This window comes from Danio rerio, chromosome 13 (assembly GCF_049306965.1).
Source record: "Danio rerio strain Tuebingen ecotype United States chromosome 13, GRCz12tu, whole genome shotgun sequence".
Lineage (NCBI taxonomy): Eukaryota > Metazoa > Chordata > Actinopteri > Cypriniformes > Danionidae > Danio > Danio rerio.
The window spans coordinates 32,035,383-32,062,383 of NC_133188.1; the positions used below are offsets into that span (position 1 = coordinate 32,035,383).

At 34.7% G+C, this 27,001-nt stretch overlaps 1 protein-coding gene across 6 annotated transcripts; it reads right to left on the reverse strand.

The window, feature by feature from the left end:
• Positions 1–1,492: 1,492 nt before the first annotated feature.
• On the reverse strand, positions 1,493–26,152 carry nt5c2a (5'-nucleotidase, cytosolic IIa). Of its 6 annotated transcripts, none has more exons than XM_068224923.1 (19): positions 26,107–26,138; positions 24,104–24,221; positions 23,258–23,296; positions 20,608–20,681; positions 17,184–17,301; positions 16,995–17,090; positions 16,722–16,813; positions 15,287–15,344; positions 15,095–15,188; positions 14,940–14,993; positions 14,428–14,511; positions 13,478–13,519; positions 12,977–13,084; positions 12,823–12,889; positions 12,339–12,509; positions 7,386–7,437; positions 7,034–7,094; positions 5,535–5,711; positions 1,493–3,192 (listed from the first exon to the last, which is right to left on the reverse strand). In XM_068224923.1, exons 2-19 carry the CDS (start codon positions 24,202–24,204, stop codon positions 2,956–2,958), a joined length of 1,725 nt encoding a protein of 574 aa, XP_068081024.1. In that variant the 5' UTR covers positions 24,205–24,221; positions 26,107–26,138; the 3' UTR covers positions 1,493–2,955. The 6 variants fall into 6 exon arrangements, with proteins under 6 accessions (XP_068081024.1, XP_005156836.1, XP_073775427.1 ...); XM_005156779.5 differs by having other exon boundaries at positions 26,102–26,130; XM_073919326.1 differs by having other exon boundaries at positions 20,608–21,912; positions 22,836–23,296; positions 26,102–26,130.
• Positions 26,153–27,001: the final 849 nt, after the last annotated feature.

A 27,001-nucleotide genomic window follows, 5' to 3' on the forward strand; every position in this document is an offset into this window, starting at 1 on the left:
TGTAAACTTTTGACTGTCTAGAAATTAATAAAAAATTTCATTACTCTGGTATGTAGCAAATGTAAATCATTTAGGTACGGTAATCCTAATGGACCTAAAAATAGTAAAGTAGTATGATCTTTGTTCCTTTTTTTAGAATGTATGTAAACTTCTGGTTTCAACTATACACACACACACACACACACACACACACACACACACACACACACACACACACATATATATATATATGTGGCCCCCTTAAAGGTGCAGTAGGTGATTTCACAATGCTAACAGCTTAGCATACATCTCTGAATCACAGTCCCTCCCCTGCCGTCTAGAGCCACGCCTCCTAGAACAGCAAAAGAACCCTCTCTCATGTGTAAAAGCGACTAGTGCTTGTCCGCAGGGGTGCAAGCCAAACTGACATGCTATTTCAGAGTGAATATTTAGAGTTGCATGGTAAACAATATAGGGAGAGACTAGGTGGAATAGCGCTGTTTACTTGTGTTTTGTTGTACTATTAGACTGTGAATAGACTTTCAACCAGCACAACAAAAACTGCTTCTGAAGACAAACACCCACTGCGCTTTTAAGTCATGCAACACTACAAATAAGTGTACAAATGATCCGTCTTTTTGCTGTTTGCACATAGAGATTAAGAGAGGTCCTGCATGTAGGAAAGCTAGTTTTATGATAATAAGACTGCAGTTGATTGTATACATTAGGATGGTTGAAAAGAGGTGCTATTTTGTGTAGGAACTATGTTTTGGGTCATGAGTTATTGATCAGAAAAATACAAATCTGTTGCTATCTTCACTGACCTGTTTACTTCATGTATTTGTGATGGAGTTTATCCAAGCCTTTCTGAAACAATGAGTCATACACAAACGCCGTTTGCAGTACACACTCCCACACATATACAAGCGCGTTCTGACACCATGCGGCCTTGATGATTAAAGCGGTTAAGAATTACATAATGATTTTAATGTCTTTATTACAAACATTCATTGTTTTTAAAACGTTTTAAACTTATAAAATCACAAAGAGTTGGATATTTTAATGTTTTTTTTGCAAAAAAAAAAAAAAAACACTGTTCTGTGGACGTTTATACATGTAATTATGGAGACATGGTGCCTGTCAATCAATTGGTGGACGGGAAAACCACAGTCCTAAATCACGCCGTGGAGGCCCTCAAAAACACTGGGATTTCTGTACAATTTTAACGTCAGGAAATTAAAAAAAAGAGACTGGTTGGGTGTATTTCACTCCAGTTTGACAGTGGACACATTATACATACAGACAGTACTGTCCAAACATCTTACAAAAGTTGATTTTCAGCATAGGTGCCCTTTAAATATTGTTTATAATTTTAATAAAGCATTAACATTGTCAAAATGTCTGTTTAATCCTTAATCATCTACTCTTGATGATAAGCACAATACAAAGACCAGTTTAATCTTTTAAAATTGTAAAATACCCTCGTTATTGCTGAATGACCACAAGGTGGAGCTGCATGACAGAAACTTTATTCTCTTCATATGCAACAACCTACAGCACCGAAAACCAACTCAACAATGCCAAACAAAAACATTTAATGACAACACATTTGAAAGCAGACTGATTTAATTCTACACTAAAAATACAGTATAATCTGATCCTCCCACAACAGTCTGTCATGACAGTGGCTGTAAATTCTACAAACACTCAAATAAATCCAAACACATTCATGAAAAACAGTAAGGAAATGGTTTTAAAACAGGGCTCAAACTAAAATACAGAGATTTCAAAACAATAAAAATACAGATGAATCACACATATCCAACAGCAGACTTAGAAAAGCCTAAATAAACATTGAAAAGGATTTTTAAAAATACATTACACAAAATCAATAAATCAACAGCATCTGTGAATTTAAAAGAGGGACAGCGATAACAGTCCTTGGTTGAATAAACAAATCCACATATTACATTGGCAAAATGACTCGGATTGAAATAATCCAGGGGTTCTGTCCAAATACTGTTTAAAATGAAGCAGTACAGTATATCAAACCAACATAGACCCATCATAAATTCCCTTCAGTTTAAAACAAAAACATCAAAAAAGATTCTGATGCTAAACAGCACCATGTCAGCCAAAAACAAAGATTTCAGAATCAGGACTGTATAAATGAGATACAAATATTCATAATAACCGCGTGTTCAATGGATGTCGATCCACTGGTTCCCACAATTCTTTCGACCAGCTTTTTTTTTCCTAAATGACAGTCCTCTGCCAGAAACTTAACCATTATGCTAATATAAACAACAACAAAAAGGATGTGTTTAAACATATCTAGCTGCAGTAACTGTAGGTCAGTGGATATAAAAATAGTAGGCAATAAATCTAAGCTCTAGATTCTCAGTCTAATATTAACACAGTGATCAGGGCGAGTGCATAAGACACTCAAACCTTTTCTAGTACCCTAAAAAGTTGCATTTTTCCTCAGAAAAAAAATAATAATAATGACAGAAATTTACGTACTACTAGTTTTGAAAAGTAGATGGCGATGTTACATCGCTTGAACAGGCAGTCAAACGGATAACAAGCAAGCTGTACTGTTGGTGTCATTTCCCAGCATGCTATACTGCTCCTCTCTGGAGTTTGAAAGCGATCTACATACATCACAGAGCCAAAAAAGAAGTATTCATGCTATTTACTTAAGTCAGCTATGTACCTCGTAACTCGTAATGTTTCCTCAACATCATGCAAATAATTCACAGATCTGTTGTCGTTTCTGAGTGGACCTCATTCAAAAATAGGAAGCTAAACATTTTAGCTTCATCCTCTCATCAAACTTTGAACTCTAAAATATATTTCCCAAGAAATAAACATCCTCTCTTTGCAGCTTTACAAAATATATGGCTGTGTGTGAATGCAGGGATCATACTTGTTTACAGTAGATGCATATCAGATGTAATATCAGCAGTCGTGTGCTTATTCCTCTTCTTCCTCCTCCTCCTCGTCATCATCCTCATCGTGGCAGTGTGTGATCTCCTGAGGCGTCTGAGGGAAGAGGTGTGGAGGGTTGATTTCGCTGATGGAGCGGGTCAGCTGGTGTCTCTTGCACTCGTGCTCTCTAAAGTCAATGGCGTGCCGGTTGCGGGTGGCCATGGGGGACTCTGTGTCATTGATGTCCACATGAGTGTGCTCCACAGTAGACTCGTGAGGCATCTATTTGTAAACCAAGCCACAGACAAAAATGGGTCAGTTAAGTTCCCCTGTAGTGTACAAATGTGTGACGTAATTTCAACTGATAGAGTAGTGAAGTTTGCTCTGCACACTCGCGGTTTTTAAAGAAACTTCTTTGGTGCGTCAATCTTGAAAATGCTATTATTCGAAAAGGTAATGAATGAAACACGTTTGTGATTTTGAATCCCCTGAAGAATGTAAAAATAAAAACAGTAAGAAGCAATTACTTGATGAGTGCGAATCATTACCTTTTTAGAGTAATTTCAACTAAAACATGAAGATTGGGCGGAGTATATTGTGTAGCCCCTCCCCCTTAAAAAACAGCATTTGATCCTTATTTGTTTTTGCGATTGTTTTAGAACCACTGATTAAGTTGTCAATAGCAAAAGTGACTTGGAATAATAAATTGTAGAAATAGTCAAATAACTTGCTCTACAAACAATTGTATCAAGGACCATACATGAAATCAACAATAATATAATTAGAAAATATCAGTTAGCACCATCAAGCAGCATAACAAGCCTTTTTTTACAGCTGAAAATAAATGAAAGTCAATGACCTGAAGTCTCAAGCCAATAATGTTTCAATGGTAGCACTCGCTTTTACATGAAGAATAAGGTCACTGTTACGACTTACTAAAGTTTTATTGCGTATCGCATGTGTCTCTTTCTTTGTCCCGCCTTCTAGCTGTTTTTTTTTTTTTGTTATCCCATAGGCTCCCATTTCGGCGTGATCTCGAGTTCTGATTGGCTGCTGGTCTCGGAGGCCTGTATTAAAAAAAGGCTTCCGGCAGGGTTCGGAAAGCTCATTTGTGCAGTGATCGTTGCTAGGAGTGGAGCTCCAGGATTTTCATTATACCCCTCCAGCCGACGACCAACATTCAAACTTGTTACCATTGTTCATATGTTTAACTTATTTTTGAGAGTTTGTGCTTGTAGGGGTGGCCTGGATATTTATTGGATTACTTTTGACTATGTTTGTTTAAGGAGAAAGGTAGGCTTCCTGTATTTTTTTTTTAAATAGATATAGGTAATTTAGTGCATTTACTTTATAGATTCTTCCGTTTGTTATTTTGGCCAGTGGCCCCCCTGAAGAGATGCTCATTTAAATTTATTGCTTTTTTCTATAATAAATCTATTCAATTACTCTCAACTTAGTGTCCGAGTTTGGTTGTCGACCGAAGGGGATCTTTTGTATTAAGTTTTTGTTTTGATTGGGAAATCCACCACCCCAATACATTTGTTTTTCCCTTTTATTATGCCCATGTTGTTTTCCCCTAGACATGGGCCGTAATAGTCACAATTGTTTTGTTTACATCACAGCTCAGCCAGTTAGAGTGGTTGAGATAAAGGCCCAATCCCAATTCTATTATTTTACCTCTACCCCTTGGCCCTTGAAACGTGTGATTTAATTGTTTGTATCAAATGCCAAACGTTGCTGCAAAAAGAATCTACCTACGGGTACCAATAAAGTCAACTCAGCTCAAAGTGGTTTCTTTTAAGACTAGGACACTCCAAGCCGACGGTCAGCAGTTGGGCTTCATTGGTCTGCTGGTCTGGCTAGTTGGTTTGGTGTGTTCCACACGTTACCTTAGCATGTAGAATCAGCTGTGGTCATCGGCTGAATAGAGTGCTCTGACTGGTTATACAGGAATGAATCAGAGTGCGAGTGTGATGAAGTGAAGTGACGTAGCAAGTAAAAAATTAAAATCAAGAAATAACACACATACAGGCCATCTGTAATTTAGCTACATTTCTCAAATATTTGCAAACAATATGGATTATTGGATTATCAAAAATATTTGCAAGAGCGAATCCCTCCTTAGTGAGTGACAATTACGTTTTGCATGTGCGCATCAGTAGTTGTAAATGAGTAAACACAGGCGCAGAAAGACACATCTTCCTACGCAGGCGCAGAATGCATTTTATTGTTTCAGTTGACTTTTGTCCACTTTAAGTGTTTACAGGCAACTTTTTGGACCAGACGTAAGCCAACAAGAGGCAACAACACAGTTGGGTTTGTCGACACTAGTTGTTTGTTGTCAGCTTGGTGTGAAAAAGCCTTTAAAACGCTGTGTTTTTATGGCTATATTGTTAATGCGCTGTAAGTGTCAAAGTGTTTCTTTCTTGCAAATACTAAATTAAAATTTGATCCCTTCTGTGAATGCACATTGATCCTGGAATGAATACCTTACAACCTGAAAAATTCACTCAAGTGAGTAAGTAAAACATTAAAAGAGCAGAACGTCAGCTATGGCCACATCCCAAAACATCTGTTTGTTAGTACTGCTTGAAAACACTTACATTTTTGTTGAGCTTACTTACCAGGACGTGCGCAGCTCTGAACAGGTAGCTAAATGGGTAATATAGGAGATTGATGAAGGACGCCGCATACAGGTCAGCGTAACGCATCACTTGAGATGCAAAGAGTGTCTGGCGAGAGCCGCTGCGGAACAGACTTCCCATCATGCCATAGCACATGTCCATGTCATGGGTCACTTTCTGAGCAAATTGGAGAGATACAGAAACAGCTGTTTTTTAATTTATACATTTGTAGTTCTTTTATACTTTATTATGATAAGACAGTGGAGAATTACAGAGAGAAACGTGTGGGAAGCAGAGAGAAGGAAAGAATCAGCAAATGACATCGCACTGGAAATTTAACTTGGATTGGCGTGAGCATTATGTGTTGACACACTAACCACTAGGCCATTTAGGTTCAACCCCAATTAAACACACCTGAACCAGCTAATCAAGCTCTTTCTGGGTAGTCTAGAAACTTCTATGGCATGTTGAAGGAAGCTAAACTATGCAGTACAACGGCCCTCCAGGACTGAGTTTGGACACCCCTGCACTAGGCCATTGGTGCCAACATGATACGGAGTTTGATTAAAATCATTCCTCTCCTCTGGACTGAAACTAATATGGTCAACAGTTTGGGGAGAGTCAGACTTATTTCTCTCATTGTTTTACAACTAGGCATTAAATTGTTTAAAAGTTACAGTAATTTTTTTATTTTCATTTAATTGTTTGCAAAGATTCTAACAATGATATTTTAAATAAGTGCTGTTCTTTTGGACTTTCTATAAAAATCTAATAAATGTATTGAAAATTTAAAATAAAATTGTCATCATCTAAATTTTATGCACAAAACAACTCGTTGTCAGACATGTTCATAAGGGTTTATAAATTAATATCTTATAAAAAAATAACCCTGATGTTCAATCACAGCACATGGAAACAATTTGTCATTTGAACCAAGTATCATGATCTGAGAAATAGCTCATTCTTATCAGAACTTTATAGAATACTGAGAATTCTGTTTTGCTATCATAGAATTAAAAAGCATTTTTAAATGATTAAAATAGACAAATGTAGACTTTAAAATAGAAAATCGACTTTAAACTTTAAACTGTAAAAATAGACTTCAAACTGTACATTTTCACAATATAATGACCTATTCACTATCATTTTATATAAAAAAAACAGTCTTGATAGACAAAAGAGAAAAATTTAAAGAGTTTCACTTACTGCTCAACGTTAGAATATTATACGCATCATTATATACAGGACTTACTAAAGTTCTTTCAAATTTAAATTTGGTTTCTAAAAAAGTTGCCAATTAAAATGGCTTAATTATACTTCTCCATCCAACATTGATTGATGCCTACGTTCACTCTATAAAGTAGTTATTAAGAATTTATTTTACAGCTGAAGGGTTTTATCCTGCCCTTTACATGTGTTTTTTTCTTTTATTGACTACATTTACGTGACATGATTCTCAGTGCAAGGTGTACTGCTTTCCTTAGAACCAATAAAAATACCTTGATCCTCCTCTGAAGAGAGCTAATATCAGGTCTCTCATTGCTGCTGCTGTCCAAATGCCTGTTGGCAAAAAAATACAAATGTAGATAAAAATAACCAAGCCAAAAACAGAATTGTGTGTTTGGTACTCGAACAGTAATGAAAGAGTTAAATGTAACACAAGCCTTGAACCGTCAGTCTTAAAATAGAAAAGAATGTGCACCCCTTTATCTGGATGTCAAATGGCTGTGGACGGCAGAGAGGGAGCGACGTGTCCTTCTCCGGGTACACGAGTGCATGACTGTGAGCATGAACTGGCACTGCATGCTGGCAGAGCAAACATCTGAGCGAGAGTTCATAGATGATACCTACTTGTAGAGCTCTGCCAGGAAAATATCCAGACTCTGTAGTTCCTCAAACAGGCCTGCAAAAAAAAGAGAACACGATGAACTGTCTCTGTCTATGTTTCATGGACATGAACTTCTGTGCCTAAAGAAAATAACACAAATAAAAATGAAAATCTTTTCTATTTGTTTATGTCTGTCTGGTGTTGTTAAAAATATACTTATTATTAACAAGACAAACAAGATTTGATCATGTACAGTAGTCAACATTTGAAGTGAATCAAAATGTTTTTCAAAATGTTCCAAAGACAAAAATGGGTGTTGTTCAACAGTTTAGGACAACTTTTATGAAAGGTGATGATCCACTTTAAATGTTGTCAAATGTATACACTCACTGGCCACTTAATTAGGTACACCTGTCCAACTGCTCGTTAACGCAAATTTGTAAACAGCCAATCACATGGCAGCAACTCAATGCATTTAGGCATGTAGACATGGTCAAGACGGTCTGCTGCTGTTCAAACTGAGCATCAGAATGGGAAAGAAAGGTGATTTAAGTAACGTTGAACGTGGCATGGTTGTTGGTGCCAGACAGGCTGGTCTGAGTATTTCAGAAACTGCTGATCTACTGAAATTTGCATGCACAACTATCTCTAGGGTTTACACCAAGCGACAACCTCCCGCTCTCCCTCAGGAAGCCAATACGGAAGTAACTAAAACTGCAATTCATCCGAAATTCCGCTAGTCCTGGCCGCTCTTGGCTCCAAAATAGAGCAAATTTCAATTGAGCCCACTGTTAGAATGGCCAACTTTACAGCAGAAAAAAGGTGTTTACAGCCTGGTACAAAAAAAGATTTAGGTTAATACAGCTAATATTACCCTTCATGACAACTGTGAGGGGGGTGAATTTTTTTATAACTCATCCGTTTCCTTTATATTGAGTTATATTAAGTTTGCATAATTAAGGGAGTGGCCACTTGAGTGACAGCTAGGTCTCGTTGGTCGCCGTCATGTCACCACAGCTGAATCCTGCAGATTAGCCACTGAACTCGGCTTATTTATCGTATTTCTGTGTTGTTTTATGTGGCTTTACACAGTCACCTGCGTTTTGGACTTGTTTCCTATAATTATTAGATGGCATGGCATGCTGAGTGCACTTAATTGTGCTCACAAACCATTCACGTGGCCTCCGTTTCCCATGTGAGTAAAGTTATATACTTATACACCATCTCTATACATGTATTTGTTTTATTTAAGATAATTTATCATTTATTTTTATATTTAAAGCTGTAATGTACTCCAGTATCTGACGAATTGATTAGCTGTGGGCTCTAGAACAGTCATCTAAAGTGTTATCATACAGTGTTATGCTGGATTTCATCAATAGTCTTACAGTAACTAACACAGACTATATCTGAAGTGTTTGGAAGTAATTCGCGTTTTCCTCCTGTTGAAAAACGTCATAAGAACAATGTTTAGTGGCTCAATGTATTACAGCAGTGTGTTTTTAAAAGTCTAAACACTTTATTGATATAGTATACAACCAAGCACAAATCGTCAGAATTCAAACGAGTCACAGGTGATAAAGTATTAAGCATTTCTCCCAAAGTAAAGTGTGTCTGAACCAGGTCCAAGCAAACTGTCAGCAGGTGTCTGTAGCTCCACTCACTTTCCGCCTCTTTGCCCTTGTTTGGTATCCCGCCGTGGGTGTGATGACGCGCAAACAAAATGGCGACGGTTGGCCGCGCCTACTTGTGGCTTCTTTTGCGCTCTTTAGAAAACTATGGGTGACGTCACGGATAGTACGTCCATATATTTTACAGTCTATGGTTTACACAGAGTGGTCCGAAAAAAGAGAAAATAATCAAATGCCTTGTTGATGCCAGAGATCAGAGAAGAATGACCAGACTGGTTCGGCTGATAGAAAGGCAACAGTAACTCAAACAAACACTCGTTACAACCGAGGTGTGCAGCGGAGTATTGTTGCTGACCATGTCCATCCCTTTATGACCACAGTGTACCCATCTTCTGATGGCTGCTTCCAGCATGATAACACGGCAAGTCATAAAGCGCGAATCATCTCAGACTGATTTCTTGAACATGACAATGAGTTCACTGTACTCAAATGGCCTCCCCAGTCATCATATCTCAATCCAATAGAGCACGTTTGGGATGTGGTGGAATGGGAGATTTGCATCATGGATGTGAATATGAACCAAAATCTTTGAGGAATCTTTTCAGTACCTTGTTGAATCTATGCCACAAAGGATCAAGGCAGTTCTGAAGACAAAGTACAGGTCCAACCCTGTACTAGAAAAGTTTGCCTAATAAAGTGGCCGGTGAGTGTATATGCAGTGTACATAATATGATTAATTGTATTGTAGAGCACTACTGTATATACAAAAAGGCTGAAAATGCTTAAAAGCATTTATTTTTATTGCAAACCGAGTTTTTCTTTCCAAATGGATGATTTGAAATTGTAAAGGCACAGAAAGGCTGATAAGATCAAGGCCTGCAGGATGAGATGTGTTTACATTGGGGGTTTGCAAGTTGTCACACCTTGGGGAAGCTTTAAACTGCCGATTTGGTGACATGATAAATGAGAAGATAAAAGAGCATTCTTTTTTTTATTGCTCTCTCTCTCTCCTCTCTAGCTCTTATTCTTACTTTTTTTTCTCTGGTCCCTGCTTTCTTTCTCTCACTCTTCTACACTCAAAAAAATTACTTTTGCAGCTTGTTCAAACTAATTATTTAAATTAAGTAGAAACAAAACAATTCTTAAGGTTTGCTTTGGGAAAACATAATTGTTTTATGTTAAATCCACTTAAACTTGTAAAAACAATTAAGTTAAGAAACCCGGCATTTTCAACAGGGTACTCTCAGGTCTACTTTTAAGCTGGTTATAATTATGCATTGTATCACTTCATATGTTTTATTTCACACATCTATTTTGCAACCAATCGTAACCATAACACAATATTGTCTTTGAGACATTTCATTTACAAATAATCTGTGAACTATTTTTGATCATTATTAATTTCGTCCACAAAATTTGGCTAGACACAAACACAAACTTCAAATCTTCTACACCTGTAAAGTGACTGAAAGCCTACACTCAGTTTCACAATGCAGCAGGTTATAACATAATGTGTTAGTTAGAATTTGATCTTTTTGACTAAATACTATTTTGGTGTTTTTAGTCATCAATAAACACTATAATTAAAAAACTATAAATTACACAGGTAATTCAGTAGACAAGTGGATCAGAGCGTGCACATCAATTGTTTTTGATTACTGTATGTTACTAGCACAGATTACCTTTCAAGTTTCTGTTTATATCAAGCAATAGGCAACGAACATGTTTTCCACTTAATTTCAATGATGAAATGAACACCACGTTAGCATTACACTTCTAGACAATAGCAATGCTCCACTCTATATTTTGCTTTTCTAACTGCGCTTATTTTCACAAGGTGGTAACAGATTAGAAATGTAGTTTTACACCATCATATTGATAAAGTTTCTGTAATCATTTGCCAATTCTACAGCCTAGACACTGCCTCACAGTATTATAATGGAACTTTGTGAAATTGTGATTAACTAAGAAGTGTAAGAGCTCCCATCAAACACTGAGTATATTTACATGGACACCAATAATCCAATTATAATTTGATTAAGACAATACTCTGATTAAGAGTCTACCATTTAAACAACGATTTTTTTGATTACCTTAATCCGACTAAAGTCATAATCGAACTAAACAGAAATGAAATTAGGACATGTGGCGTATGCTGATTTTAGTTGCATTATTGAAGTCCAGTACAGATATGTAAACACTACAATCAAACTATTACCGTTGTGCAGAATTTTCGCCATATTTTGTGACAGGATAGTCCATATACACATGGCTGTTTGACACTATTTTCTGCACCTACAGAGTAGGTGAAGGACCACAAACACCTGCATTGGGAAATTCTGAGTTTTTTTTTAACCCATTAAGCATGCAGTATCAAACAACACTCTTCCAGCAGTAAATACTCACATCCAATATCTCGTTTGTTACGGGGGGCATGCATAAAATGTTCCTTAATGAAAGTGAAAGTGCCAAACTGCAGAAAATACATATAAAATAAAAATGAAACACCGGAATTTATATGAAACTGCGAATGAAACGTGGATAGCGCAGTTAAGCAATGATGTTAATCGAATTATGTGCTATAACATGTAAAACGTGATCATGAAAGGAACATTTAAAAAGGAACTCATGTAATCACCTTAATCATATTATTGACGGATTCAGATTAAGGCAAATAGTTTGATCACTAATGTCCATGTAAACGTAGTCGGTGTCTGAGCTACAATCCATTCAAAATTGCAGTAACTGACAGCAATAACTGTTAATCCATTAATTCATTGAATGAAAGCGGGGGAATAATTAGCATATTCATGACTTTGAAAATAATACAGTAAGTAACGGTGCAGTGTTACATTCAAGCAATTTAAAGAAGTATTTCCATAGGAAACCATTGTTTCAATACCAATATATATATATATATATATATATATATATATATATATATATATATATATATATATATATATATATATATATATATATATTTTTTTTTTTTTTTTTTTTTTTTTTTTTTGAGATTAGTGAACAATATTCTTAGGTCAAGCCATCAGGTTCAGGAATGTTGTGAGGGTCACCATAATAATCAACCCAAGTACACAAAGCTCAAGGGTGAGGAAGCAATGAAATGCTATTTACAATCTTGGGATATGTAGAAGATTAGCCTGTAACCTTGAGGATTGGAGAAAACAGATATAATGGGAAGCTAGTTTTACAGTCTTTGTCACAATGTCTGACCCATTCTTTGCACACAAAAAAATCTTTATAAAAAAACATTTTTGAAGATTTTGCCTTTTGATCAGTGACAGTCTACCAAGTTTGCCAAGACACAACACTTTCAATACTTACTGCTCTTGTCAGTCCAAACGTGAAGCTCCTGAGCCAGCTCAGGAATCACCAGGAACGTTCTCCAACCCTGACGCTTCTTAGACTTCAGGATATCTCCAAAGATGTGGTCACCAATGTACAGAATGTCCTTTCCTTTTGCTCCCAGCAGATCACAAACTATGTCTGATGAACCTGAGGTGGAAAAACAAATTCTATCAGCCAGATCAGACAATTATTGGTAACACTTTAATTAAGGTCACAACTTACGGTATTAACAAACCATTAACTAACACTACTAGCTTAATAAATTACTAACTAACTGTTTATTAATAGTAAGTAAGGTAGAAGTTGGGTTAAGGTAGGATTAGGAATGCAGAATAAGATCATGGTTTGCAACTGTTAAAGAACAGTTAATATCTTATTATAGGCAGGTAATAAGCCAGTAGTCAACAGTATGAATTGTAACCAATTATTAAATAAATAAAAACCTGCATATACCACGTACCACCAGAATATACTATGCCATGCTGCAAGGGACCTGTATATGTCCCAATCTTCAGTCTCCCAGTGGTCTACAGAACAGACAAATTGCTGAATGTGAATCAATAAAATTTTTTTTTTTTCTGAAAGTTACTCTTGTGAGTCTAAGCAGATCTTACCGTGTCCACTTGTCTCAAGACTGTGCCCTCCCCAAAAAACATTGGCTTCCTGGCGTCCACCAGAATAAGATCAAAGTAGGACTGCCAGGGTCGATGAGGAGAACCCAACTGTAATAAAGAAATATTAGATTTAGTCTTTCAATGTCTGTGAATGTGATAAACCTGCAACATATAAAAGATCTTATATGGCCCCTGATAATCCTCATCTTTCTTTTTAATCTCTTTTCCAAATATTTGCTCCTAAATAAAAAAAAGCTGATGGTGTTACAGATACATCATAAATGACAAATTATTCCTCAGGGTCTTTCTCTTAACAATGGTGTTTGTCTTTGTTTTCTGGTTCAAGTTTTCAACACAAATTTGATGTAAAATGTGTGCTGTCCTTTCTCATTTGACATTTGTAATGGTGTTCTGGGACGAATAAAAATGCAGGCACTACCAGTATAATTGTTTACATATATATACACAAAATAACAATGTTACTGAAGAATGGTTACTTACTTTTGGACCATGTGGAAAATCAAACAAGTATGTCATAATTTTCTGAAAAAGAGAGAGGAAATGATTAGAACACTTTTTTTTTTTTTTTTTTATGTCTTTATGTAAAACTAACTAATTCAGGAAAATATTCTCAATGTATTTAAAAATATTTCACAAATAACGAACCACATTATAGTAACATGCAGTTCTCGTTACATTTAAAATGGGTTGTTTTAATACAATAAACCTAAACATAATAAATAAAGCAACATACAATGCATTTAAAGGTATTACAACGCATAATAATGCATTAAAATATATTTAAAATGTACTTCACACAGAAGCTTTAAGTTTTACCAAATATATGCAAGCATCTAACGTACACTACCGGTCAAACGTTTGGGGTCAGTATTTTTTTCCATCTTGTATTTTTTTAAGAAAATTATTCAAGGCGGTTACAGAGGTATTACAGTTAAATTTATTAACTGTAAAAAATGCTAATATTTATTAAATTGTTAAATAACTGCTTTTTTATTGTATGTACTTTCAAATGAAAGTATTGCTACAGTCATTTATTATGATTACCATTACTATAATATTAATAATGGTAATAACAATAATTATTATTAATATAAGAGTGATTTTACAAGGATCATGTGACTCTGAAGACTGGCGTAATGAAGCTGAAAATTCATCATTAAAATCACTGGAGTAAATTATTAAATCATAAACTACTTTTGAACAGTTATTTTATAGTGCAATAACTTTTCACAATTTTAAAGTTTGTACTGTATTTTTGATTAAATAAATGCAGCCTTGGTGAGCAGGAGAAGCTTATTTTAAAACATGTAATAATTCTACTGACACCAAACGTTTGACCGGTAGTGTATATCCTTTATAAAAATCCAACAGATTTTGTCAGGTCTTAAATGAAATCAGATTATTCAGGTCTCATATTTTGATTAACTCACGTCTGTGTACTTGTAGTCACTGTTGGTAACAAGAAACACTTTGGCAACTTCATTCATTCGGCTTAGAAGCAATGGTAATTTAGCCTAGATTAAGAAAAGACAAAAGATATGGAAACATAAAATACTTATGTCGGTAAACTATTCATTGTAATTAATTATTAATAAACGTAAAATTGCAACATAATAATTCTTGGAGTGTATTCTTGAAAGCAGGTTATGTGATATAAGAGGTTATGTTAAATAGATAACCTAAACATTCGGCTCTAAAGGATGGGGTAACTTTCAAGGTATGCAAGTAATCATTGCAACTTAAGCATGACCAGCTAGGGGATATTAGGACATTGTATTTTGTTGAAAATGTCTTGTATATTCAGAGCAATCATACTTTGAGATAACTAAACTTATTCCCAGAAACTTATTTAGGCTAAATTGTTTGGAAATGTATATTTGATGTATATTTGATTGCTTTCTGGAATACAGCTCACGTCTACACAACAATCTGGTTGGCTTACATCTTTCACCACATATTTCTCTAGGTTTTCAACCGTTTTCTCCTTTAGTGAGCCCTGAAATATTACACAGAAGAGGTTATCCACAGTTTAAGATTTACACAAAGTGCAGTTCTTTATAAGAATCAAGTATGTTAACATGTAAAAATGGCCTTTACCTTAAAATGGACCCAATCCACAGCATCTCTGACATCCTGAAACATGCTCTTAAAAGACATGAAAAGATCTCCATCTTTAAAGCCCATCTCACAACTGTTGGAATGAAAATAAAAAGACACAAAACACCACTTTTACTATAATTATATATCAGAATAGTTACATAGGAGATAAAATGAGAGCAGAAAAAAGACCTGGTGTATCTTGAGCAACTAGTGAAGAAGTCCACCAGGCAGGCAAATAGATATGTCTCTAAAAAAACACAAACACATATAATGTGAGCTCATACATAAACTACAGATATTATCTTTATATATATATATATATATATATATATATATATATATATATATATTAGGGATGTAACGGTATCAGAATTTCACGGTACGGTAATACCTCGGTATGAATGTCACGGTACGGTATTTATTGAATCATTTACAGGAAAAAAAAAAACTTTTGAAAATACTCCAAAAAAGTGCCAAAAGTGTCAATGACATACAAATTAGCCATCTATCTGTAAGCTTTGAAACAGGAACTTCAATTTTAATAACAAAAAATTATTAAACCATGTAAAAAAAAAAGTTTAAATTTAGTATTGTTAAAAACTCATCACATTTAACATTTAATCACTCACTTAGATAGGGATGGGTTTAAAGGAAAATTATCATATAACTATAATCTGGTAAAAGCTGGTATCTCTGGCTATTTACAATGTCCCCTGCAACAGAAAAAACCCCTCTCATTTGGGACTGAGGATTCTGGGACAAGAGAGATATGACTTGGTCCATGTTGACAGCAGTGGGTAACGTTGTGCATTGTCTTTCCCCCACTTGAGAGGACAAACCATGAGTGAGATAGAGGTCTCTTTGCGGTACAAGTCAATGTCTGCATCAATCTGAACAGTGTGCTGTGTTTCTGCAGTCCCCATGACTGTTATTAGTCGTATTCCCCAACTTGCAGGCACGTGCACACATAGGGCTCAACCTGTGCAGTGCACATGCCCTTTTTAGTCTTGGATAGAAAATGCCCTTCCAAAACGATCAAAAGTGCCCCCGCGACGCGACACAACCTCCGTCCAGTCCAGCCCTTCAGTAGGCGCGCGATAACACCTTTCTTGAGTATGCGCGCTCAACCCCCCCTCGGCGCTTTACAATACGCGCGCCACAACACAGCTGATCAGAACGCGCGCGACAGCACCGCTATTCAGCACGCGCGCGGCGACAACACCCGCTTTAGGTTCGATCATTTCCATCTTTTTTTCATCTCCGCTACTAGCAGCACACTCCATTTCCGCATTACTGGATCTGTAGCGACAACAGACCGCAAAGGATTATGGCCACGCCGGGGCTGATGGGAAATGAAGTTTCAGCTACCTCCCGTTCGCTTCATTCGCCTGAGCAAATTTTCTCAGAAGACCTATAGTTTTACCGAGTCATGCGACTTCGGTAATATCGAAAAAATTTAATATTGCGGTATGACGGTATTTACAATACCGTTACATCCCTAATATATATATATATATATATATATATATATATATATATATGTGTGTGTGTGTGTGTGTGTGTGTGTGTGTGTGTGTGTGTGTGTGTGTGTGTGTGTGTGTAAAATTTGATATAAGATTTTGACCTGGGAGGTTAAAGAGTGTGTTGAGGATGTAGAATCGCTCTGTATCTCCACGCTGAATGAACTTGTTTGGGTACAGCTCTCTTATCTCTGGACTGAAAACAACATGAAAAATACACTAATTATGACCTTTGTGGGAAGTGTGACCAAGACATTTTGTCGCAAATATTTTGTCTCTGTTACAAAGATGAAACAAATACTAAAATGAAGGACACAACTGAACCAAACTTAAATAACCAGGTCATCGCTTGATCCTAAATGCTTGTGCTGACTCACCCACGCAAGAAGTTGAAACCATGAGCGCACACAAGAATGTTTCCATATGCATCTACTTTCAGCAGGTTTCCATACGTTGTATCGAACACCAAGCCTCTAAAAGGTAAACAGAACATGTGTAGATCAAAATATGCAGTGGAAGTCAAGTTTTATTGCATTGAAAATGTTGAAAAATGACTTAAAAATCACCTTGTGGGAAAAGCAGGGTCATAGACAAAGTTTAGTAGCTCTTGGGGGTAACCAATGGAAACAAGTCGTTCCACAGTCAGATCAAAGCCAAGAGACTCATACTCCGGAGACTTGTACACTATTAACATTAAGGAAAACAGAGACTAGGTTATCTAGAGAGTGATCAATATAGCACATAAAGGAGGTGAAAACATGCGTTTATCCCTTGTTGAAATTTACAATCTCTCTCTTATGTTAGTGGCTCTTTTTACCCTGTTGACCTCTGTTATGACTATATTTTTTTGATTACAAAGCCTTGACATCATATAATCTTGCATTCTTGTTTTTTTTCTTGTTGGGAGAAAGTTAATTCACTCATTCATTTTCTTTTCGACTTAATCTCTTAATTTTTCTGGGGTCGCCACAGCGGAATGAACCGAAAACTTAATCGCACGATTTTACGCAGCGGATGCCCTTCCAGCAACAACCCATCTTTGGGAAACATCCACACACACTAGTTCAAACTCATACTGTTGGCAGAAAGTAAAATTTTAAATTTTTACTGTTGATCATCAGTTGACACCATTAACCCTTTAGATTGACCAGTTAAAAAAAATCTCGGTTTTATATAGAGTTCTATGAAGTAAAACACAAAAAATAGTTTGTGTGCATTAATATACTTAGTATGTTTACAACTGTATGTTCTGAGAACTGAGGTGGTTTTTTTGATTTTCTCGGACATATCAACGTAAGTGTGCAAAGGTCTTGTGTACATATTCACAAACACACTTACCTCCGTATAAAAACCAGAAACTAAGATTTCTTGCACTGCAACTGTTGACCAACAGTAAAAATAGCAGATTTTACGTTTTCCCAACAGGGAAAACTACCAAAAATCAAGAGTGCATAATCAAAAAATGTAATGGAAGTCAATGGGACAAAAACAGCCACTAACATAGGGAAAGGGTAGTACATTTGCCCAGAGTCTATTGTTGAATTATTTCAAAGCATTGTTCCAAAATATGTATAATTATATGTACAAAATAGGTACATCATTCCATTTGATAAAACACAGAGAAATTTGTGACCAAATTAGGATTCAAAACCACCCCAGAGTGGATGAAAACATCTGCAACAGCACACAAGGGTTAACATAATATTCAGTCCCCCTGCCCCTTGTTTGTTTCTGAAAGATGTCTTATATTCACCAAGTGACAACAGTAATATTATAATATTTTAATAAAATACATTATATATACTATATGTGATCACAATTCAAAAGTGCAATATTTTAATTTAAATATATATAAAAAATAAGCTTTACTCCTGTGATTGCAAGAAAGAATTTTTTTCACTCAAACAAACACACTAATACCCTTTCCTTTTATTGATAGCAAAAAAAAGAAAAATGATTTGATAGTTAAGGTTTTGTGGCACCTGTCATCATTGGATTGTTTAATGAAAATGTTCCATCAATTCAGCATTATTAAAGGAAATTTTCAATTTCTTTTAAACATAATTCTCACTGGCCCAATAGTTGACTAGTATGGTCTTTTAATTTTATTTGCATAATGGTCCATTTCTTTCCTTTTCCAGTAAACATATGAAGCACAGTTAGAAGCATATTAATCAGGGCTCAACAATAAAGACTGCCCAGTGGCTCAGAGTCAGCGTGAGAGACGCTTGGGACAGTAGAAAGGATCATTACTGGCCCGATTGGGACAGTGTTGCCTTGTCACTAAAGTTTAATTTGCCTGTGAATATTTGTCAATTGCATGCATTTTAAGTTTGTGCTTTTAAGTCTTTTAATGCTATCTTCTCTGTGTTGTCGTAAAGACCATAATGCTTTTTAGTTCCTCTTATGTGATTTGATGTTTTGAGCATACTATTTTGTTCCCATAACCTGGTGACAATCAGTACACAAAGAAACGGCAACATGGCGGCAACATCAAATTATCAGGCTAAAAGAAAATATCTGTTTCTAATATCTTGAAAGCAAACATTTATGTAGAAACAACACGTCAAAAAAATAATGTTTTGCACAGTTTGCCATCAGTTTGACAAGTCAGCCACCTTTTCTTTTTTAAATAATTTTGAACTGCAATAAAATACCTCCACATTTTCCATACTGCTCTTTTTGTTTGCATAACACTTTGAATTTTGCTCATTATACATTTATTAACTTTTTTATTAATTAAAATTTTAGATTCACAGACATTATTTTTGACACATTATTTAAAATATGTGGCTAAAAATAGCTATAAAACTTCTCCTTCTTTTTTTTTTTGGTGGGGCCAGTAAAAATGTTGGCAGGGCAAGTAAAAATCTAAACCACTGGCCCGATCGGATCAGTAGAAAAAAATGCTTAGCAGTGAACCCTGTTAATGCTTTGATATTTCTGAAAATAATAAGGTAATTTTTATAGTTTTTAGTGCTTCACAGTTTCTTTTAAAGCATAATTTACTAACTCTCAATCTACTGTAGATTAATCTATAACTGGACCTGAAAATGACTGCTATGTGAACAATTGAGTAAAAGTGCCTTGTTGTTTCTTCAAATCAACTAAAGATAGACCTCCTCCCACCCCAAGAAACTAAATAAACAGAGCTTTGTTAAGTGAGCAAACATTTTTCAGGACACAGATAACATCAAACAAATGCAAAACTTTTACATTATTATGTGGAGCTAGAACCAGACATTAGCCTGATCAGCTGAACGAGCATTTCCCTAAATGAGCATTTCCCTGAAGAGACAAGACTTCTGCTCGAGATAGAAGGAAATGTCAAAACTGCTGAAATGGAGTCTACCCCATGATCAAGCTCCACAAACACAAACATCCCAATCTCTCTGAACTGCCATTCTGTCTTCAAAGCTCAACTGAATAACAGCAAGACCAATTTAAGTTCAAGGTCTCTACTTGGATACAGACCAATAAGATTGATGACCATAAAATGTAGATGAAAGCAAAAACTAATCATTAAAATCAAAGTCTGGCTACAAACCCTTGTTTTTTCTGCTGAAACATATACCACACAAAGCAAATTCACTGCAGTGCAATCATAAGATAGTTAGAGAAGCACGTTCATTTATAATACATAACATAATACATTTCTTGTGAACATTAGCACTTGTTTATCATTATAAACCCATAAACAGAAATAAAACCAATGAAAAGACCCACATCTCATATTTTGGATCTCAGTGCACTCATCCATCTCAAACATCAAGAGTGTAGAGTGAGAAATCAGGTGCTTGGCATGAAGACAAGAGTGCTTTTTAAAGAACCATGACACCATCAAATACACGAGATCATGGATTATCTTACAGTAGCATACTATGATCCTGCCATTTTGTAATGCTTTACGATTCTTTTAAACTTAAATGACCTTCACAACATGTAATCCCACAGCCCATGTTCTTCCATAGAGATACTTGTTGATCTTACCTGCCAAAGTGTAGTCCATATCAAAGCCAAAGCATTTTATCTTCTCCATTGCCAAACTTCTATTGACAAAAACTCTGTGTGGAGGTACAAATACAATCAATTGATGGATATTCTGTTGGTTGCAAACAGTGTTGAATTCAGCAGACTGTTTTCTAATTCCATTGCCTTGGAGTTTATGTTAGTGTAAATAATGAGTTAACAGTTTGACCTGTGAAAGCAACAAATGAGAATTTATGCATTTGGTTAAATGACATCTACTCCTAGTTCAGCCAACAGCAGACAAATATGAGAAGAAGCTAAAGGCAATGTCATTTATTTCCCTGATTTACAATTGAATCAAGTTTTTTTTTGTTCAGGTGATAATGACTGGTCATGGTATCAAGACAGCAAAATAAAAAAATAAAAACATTTTTTTAAATAATAAAATAAGGGGGACAATTTCCACATGGTCTGCTGAACACATCTGTTTTACAAACCTGAAAAATATGTTTTTCTAACTATTTTTTAACCACAAGAACACTTTTCGTCTGGTTAGAATATGCACTATACAAATATCTGTTAATTAGCAGATTCAGCATTTTGTGATTCACAAGTGTTTTCAGTTTATTTACAGCTGTGAATTGCATTATGGGACATTGATCTCTGCTCTGTTGACTTTTGATGACTCTGTTTATTCTAACTTTTTAAGGTTAAAAGTTGTTGGAAGAAAGATCAAAATCCCAAAATGTTAACAATTCAAAAGCATAAATAAACGTAAAAAAAATAAAAATAAAAACATGAATCACAAAAAACAAAAATATCCAAAAAACAGCAAATTTACAGATATTTTTTTAAAGTGTGGTTTACACTGAAATACACATAAATGAAATATATAAACGGTTTAATTAATCTCAATTATTATTAATTAGGCAAAATATGCAGTTAAAGACAAATACTTACCATTTGAAATGCTTCACAGTTAGGATAAAAAAAGGCTTTTCTAGATTTCATAAAATTTGGTATTTTTACAGTTCATCCAAAACTGAAAATTCTGTCATAATTAACTCGGCCTTTACTTGTCACAGACCTGTTTGAGTTTCTTTTTTTTTTTTTTGAACACAAAAACATATATGTTTTTTAAAATGCTGAAAAAATATTATGCATGTCACCGGTTACTAGTTTCCACCTTTCTTCTTTCTTCTTCTTAAAAAAAACAAAACACTTTTTTTATTAGCATTTAACTAAAAAAAGAAACTCATATTGGTTTGAAAGTAATTGAGGCTGAGCAAATAGCGAGTACATTTTCATTTTTGGGTTACAATTACACTACCTGACAAAAATATTGTTGCTTATCCAAGTTTTAGGAACAACAAATAATAACTTGACTTCTTGTTGATCATTTTGTATCAGAAGTATCTAGACCACACTTATTTTACAAATGTTAAAAATGTACATATTTTAAAATATGATCATGCCTTGTTTTTTAATTATTTATTTAGGACTGTAATGTCTGACTTTTCTTAGTCAAAAGTTTTGTAATTTATCAGAAATAATGTACAGTGTAGAAGAAAAAGTCATGAGGCGGTGGGAAAAAAGAATATTGTGTATGACTTCCAATAGCTTGAATGACTTTATCAATAAGTTATTTGAGACATTGCAGAGATGTATTGATAAAGTCATCTGAAATGGCAAATAAAGCTTTCTTGCAGGACTCTTGAGAGTTTATCAAGATTCTATGGATTCATCTTCAATGCCATCTTACCCCAAACATGCTGAATAATAATATTCATTTCTGGTGATTGGGTTGGCCAATCCTGGAGCACCTTGACCTTCTTTGCTTTCAGCAACTTTGATGTGGAGGCTTAAGTAAGAGAATGAGCGCTATCCTGCTGAAGAATTTGCCCTTTTCTGTGGTTTGTAATGTAATGGGCAGCACAAATGTCTTGATACCTCAGGCTGTTGATGTTGCTATCCACTCTGCAGATCTCTCACACGCCCCCATACTGAATGTAACCCCAAACCATGACTTTTCCATCACCAAACTGTTTTCTGTGAGAATCTTGGGTCCACGCGGGTTCCAATAGGTCTTTTGCAGTATTTGTGATGATTAGGATGCAGTTCAACAGATGATTTATTGAAAAAAATCTACCTACTGCCACTTTTCAAATGATCAACTAGAAGTCAAGTTATTATTTGTTGCTCGTACAACTGGGATCAACGACAAATCTTTTGTCAGGTAGTGTACTTACATATCTGTTATCTTTCAAGTGGTTAATGATGAGTCCTAAAGCATGTTATTATTTTCTTTAGATTTACCTGATGCTAGAACATCATCAACAAACTCTACATTTGAGGTGTGAGGGTGTCACAAATAAAGCTTCATTTATAACAAATGAGCTGTTACTGTAAATTATAGTTGAAAGATGTGTTAAGAGCATGAAGCAAGAAGGTACAGCTAGAGGAAAGGAGAATGAAGCAATGATCTCACATGATCATATCCCATCACAGGTCTTCACACCTACATAAAATCACAGCACAGTGCAAAATCCTTGATGGTTTGGTTCATTTGATATTTTTAGTGCTGTGCCATGATGAGTACATTGGGGGAAAAGACATCAATTAAACAGATGATCAGTCAGCACTGCACGTCAACAACAAAACTTTGGCATACCTCATAGAAGGATGACAGTGGGCCAGTTCCTGTGGTAAGCTTTGTGATAAAGGAATACATGGACTATATATTACATCAGTACATACCGGCCAAAGCCACTACATGAACAACTGTGTTCCTATAGGCTTTTATATGACAATACATGTCTTTAATTCATTGCATTTAATGTGATTTTAAATTGGCCTCTATTCTCTCATAGTGCTTTCTGCTGAATATTTTCAGTAATTTAATTCTTACATTTGTTCAAAATAAATATTGATTGCTAGTATAAAATACATGTTTGTGCTGTATTACCCTATCAGACACGATTTGTATATATAGCCTATAAAAATAATTTCATATTTAAAAATATTTGAGCAGCCAAAAAAACAAAACAAAAAAAATGTCTTTGCAAAAAAAGCCTGCAATTCATACGACATTGCTTAAATCACACAGAAGCTGACATCATTTCAACAATGAAGTTGACAAAGGATTTGACAGACAGACATGAACAGAGAAGCATTCACGAAGCAACATAACGGCAATGCAACTCTAATCATGCTACATAAAATTATTCTGAGCACCAACATATTTCATTAAATAAATATTTCAAGAAATACTTCAATCAGAAAGTGTTTTTACCAATAAAATGTTCACAATCTTATCTGAAATGAAAACCAGATGATTTATAGTAATTTCTCCTGCTGTTACAATTTGAAAAATTGAATAAACAAGTTGTTCTTGAAACAAGTAAATTTGAGTAAGACTATTTGTTTTTTGCGTAACCAAGATACTATGCAGTCTGATTGAATCAATACAATGACAATGGGCTGCAAAGCTAAAAGCACAAGTGAAATGTTTAACTACCTGTGATGCACCTCTCTTCTGTACTTCTTCATGGATAAACCGTCCATGTTGGCTGGAATATCCGCATAATTCTGAAGCCGATCACTCCAAGAAGTCGTCATCTTTAACCGTTAAAATTCTGTAAAACGTAGCAATATTAAATAAAAGAGAACTGTTTTACAGGGCACATAATGGTTATATTAGTGGTTTATTAAATGATAATGATAAAAATAATAATAATAATAATAATAGAAAAAACAATTATAATATATGTACACTACAGGTCAAAAGTTTGGGGTCAGTTGTTTTATTTTTATTATTATTAATGAATTATTCTGTTCATCAAGGCAGCATTTATTAAATGCAAACAAATTGTTAAATTGTTAAATATTTATTTAAGTTTAAATAAATGCTTTCTTTTTTTTAACATGTTTTTATTTATTTTATTTTATTTTTTTTAGACATGCACAAAACAAAAATACATCATAACATAAAATGCCTGACACAAAACATAACTGCATATACTAAAATATACATATGGCCAAAGCCATAAGCTATTATGTTACAAATATTACAATATGCCAGGAAGAGTGAGAAGTTTGATGAAAAACAGAATACACACAAATTAATGTCTATTTGGATATTATGTCATTCCGAGTTTCAAAATATCACAAAGCAAGGTTTATATTGTCCAGATATGGTGACCAAGAGTGAATAAATGTATCAGTTGTGGAGTGGCTAAGACAAGTATTCCAGGGGAATAATCTCTTGAATTATTGAATGCCATCCTTTCATGGAAGGGGGCTTATCATTGATCCATGAAATCAAAATATTCTTTCTGGCAGGAAAAGTTAACACGCAGAAAATCGCTGTTCATACTTGTTCCTAATTAGTTAGCTAGGAAAACCCAAGAGAAAATAAATGCTTTCTTATTGTATGTAGTTTCAAAAAAATAAAAAATTATTACTGCAGTCATTATTGCTTTTATTACTATTACTACTAATAATAATAACAATTAATATAATATTACAGTGATTTCTGAAGACTGAAGTAATAAAGCTGACAATTCATCTTTAAAATCACTGTATATAAATTATTAAACTAAATTATAAACTACACAATGCAAATAGAATACCTGCCTCAGCAGATACAAAAACCATGAATCAATATCAATATGAATCATCTCAATAATGCGCAAACAAAAACTTTTTTAGTCTCAAAATTTTCATTACATTAATAATACTAGATTTAATTTAATCGTTTTAAGTTAACTTAACAGTATTTCCTGTCAGGAAGATAAACACTCAAAACAGGAAGACACGCAACTACAGAAAGCTACCAGCTTTATGGCACTTAAACTCCCTCTAAAAAGAACAGAATTGGAGCAAATTGTCTATTATTATGATTTAATTTGTAACCTTAAAACAGAAGGACAGCCTCTCTGACAGAATATTTATAAACACACACACACACACAGACTCGCACGTGCACTCTGTAAATGAAGGTTTGCCAATAATAAAAATATCAAAATGTAATAAATACACAGGATAGTGCTGCAAATAATGGCATGTTAAATTAAACTAAAAATAAAAACAGTATGACTTCACTGACATCTTTGTCTGATGAATGAGAACGTTATGTATTTTTAGAACACTCAAAAGAGCTTTTAATATAAAGCAGAAGCCGTTTCACACAAATAAACACATTAATCTCCAGACTATGCCGGGTCATGGTCAGCCAGTGTAAATATTTATTAATAACAAATTAATCTTATGTCATAAATGGGAGCAAAATGTCCCATGCAGTTCCGTAATGGTAAAGTTAGCACAGCAGCTAACTAACGTTAACATTCCTGTAGTTTTTATCAACCGGAAATTATTGTATAAAATGTATAAGGGACTGCCGTACAAAAGTCGCTATAACGCTCATATACAACAGTCCTCCTGCAACGATTTAATGACATAACTACTGTTTCTTCAGATGCGTTATATTTCCCCGCAGGGACTGTAGGCTACTTACCTCACCTCCGTCAGTGACCAACAACAACTGCAGCTCTGCGCTATCTGTGATGCGCATGCGCACACGCTTCAAAGAAATATACACTTAAACGCAGGTAATAATATAGCCTAATTGCTTTGTTGAAATCGACACGATACTAATCTAAAACCACTAATCAATCTGAAACCCATAAAGAACTACATTTAATTTTTTTCTATTTTTAAATTCATGTCTGTCTGGGGATTAATGAAATTAAGACAAATTCTTAATTGAATACTGAACATTGTGAAAGATATTATGTAGTGAGATACACAGAGAGGGGTAAAAATAAAGCAGAAATCTACAAAAAAACTAAAAACTCATCAAAAATATAGAATTAGAAGATAAATACCGCCATCTGCAGGTTATCAACTACACCGAGTTGCCAATTATAATGTGTGACGTTTTAGTTTCAGATACAAGAAATTGTGCATTTCATTTAAAATGTTCTTTAAAAGTGGATTAGGTCCAATGAAACATGACATAGGCTGTTTATGGATCCAAAATTGTAATAAAAAAATTTTTTAAAAGGTGTTTATGCTTCCAAACACAAGGTTATACGATTTAGAATAAGCATTAAATATGCATTTAAAAAGTTTATTTTAAACATAAAAAACACAGATTATTTTCAGTTACAATTATTATTATATAAAAAACACCTTTTGCATTTAGTGCAATTTAACCAAAACATTGTCAAGGCATTTAGGATAATTATTTGACAAAGTGTAGTGAAAGTTTTTCACCAGTCTAGATTTTATTTCATGCGATAATTTATTCATTACGATAACATACAACAATCTTGATCACGATCAAGAGTGCCTTTTCTACGTGTATTTCCCGTGTATTTAGTACGTCTCGAGTATATCCAATGTAAAAATGTAT

Coding starts and splice junctions, on each gene's coding strand:
- nt5c2a (XM_068224923.1), bottom strand. CDS start 24,204: ATGACGACTTCTTGGAGTGATCGGCTTCAGAATTATGCGGATATTCCA. Junction 16,814..16,994: donor GGTTTCAACTTCTTGCGTGG/GTGAGTCAGCAC, acceptor TGTTGTTTTCAG/TCCAGAGATAAGAGAGCTGT. Junction 15,189..15,286: donor AGTTGCTCAAGATACACCAG/GTCTTTTTTCTG, acceptor TCATTCCAACAG/TTGTGAGATGGGCTTTAAAG.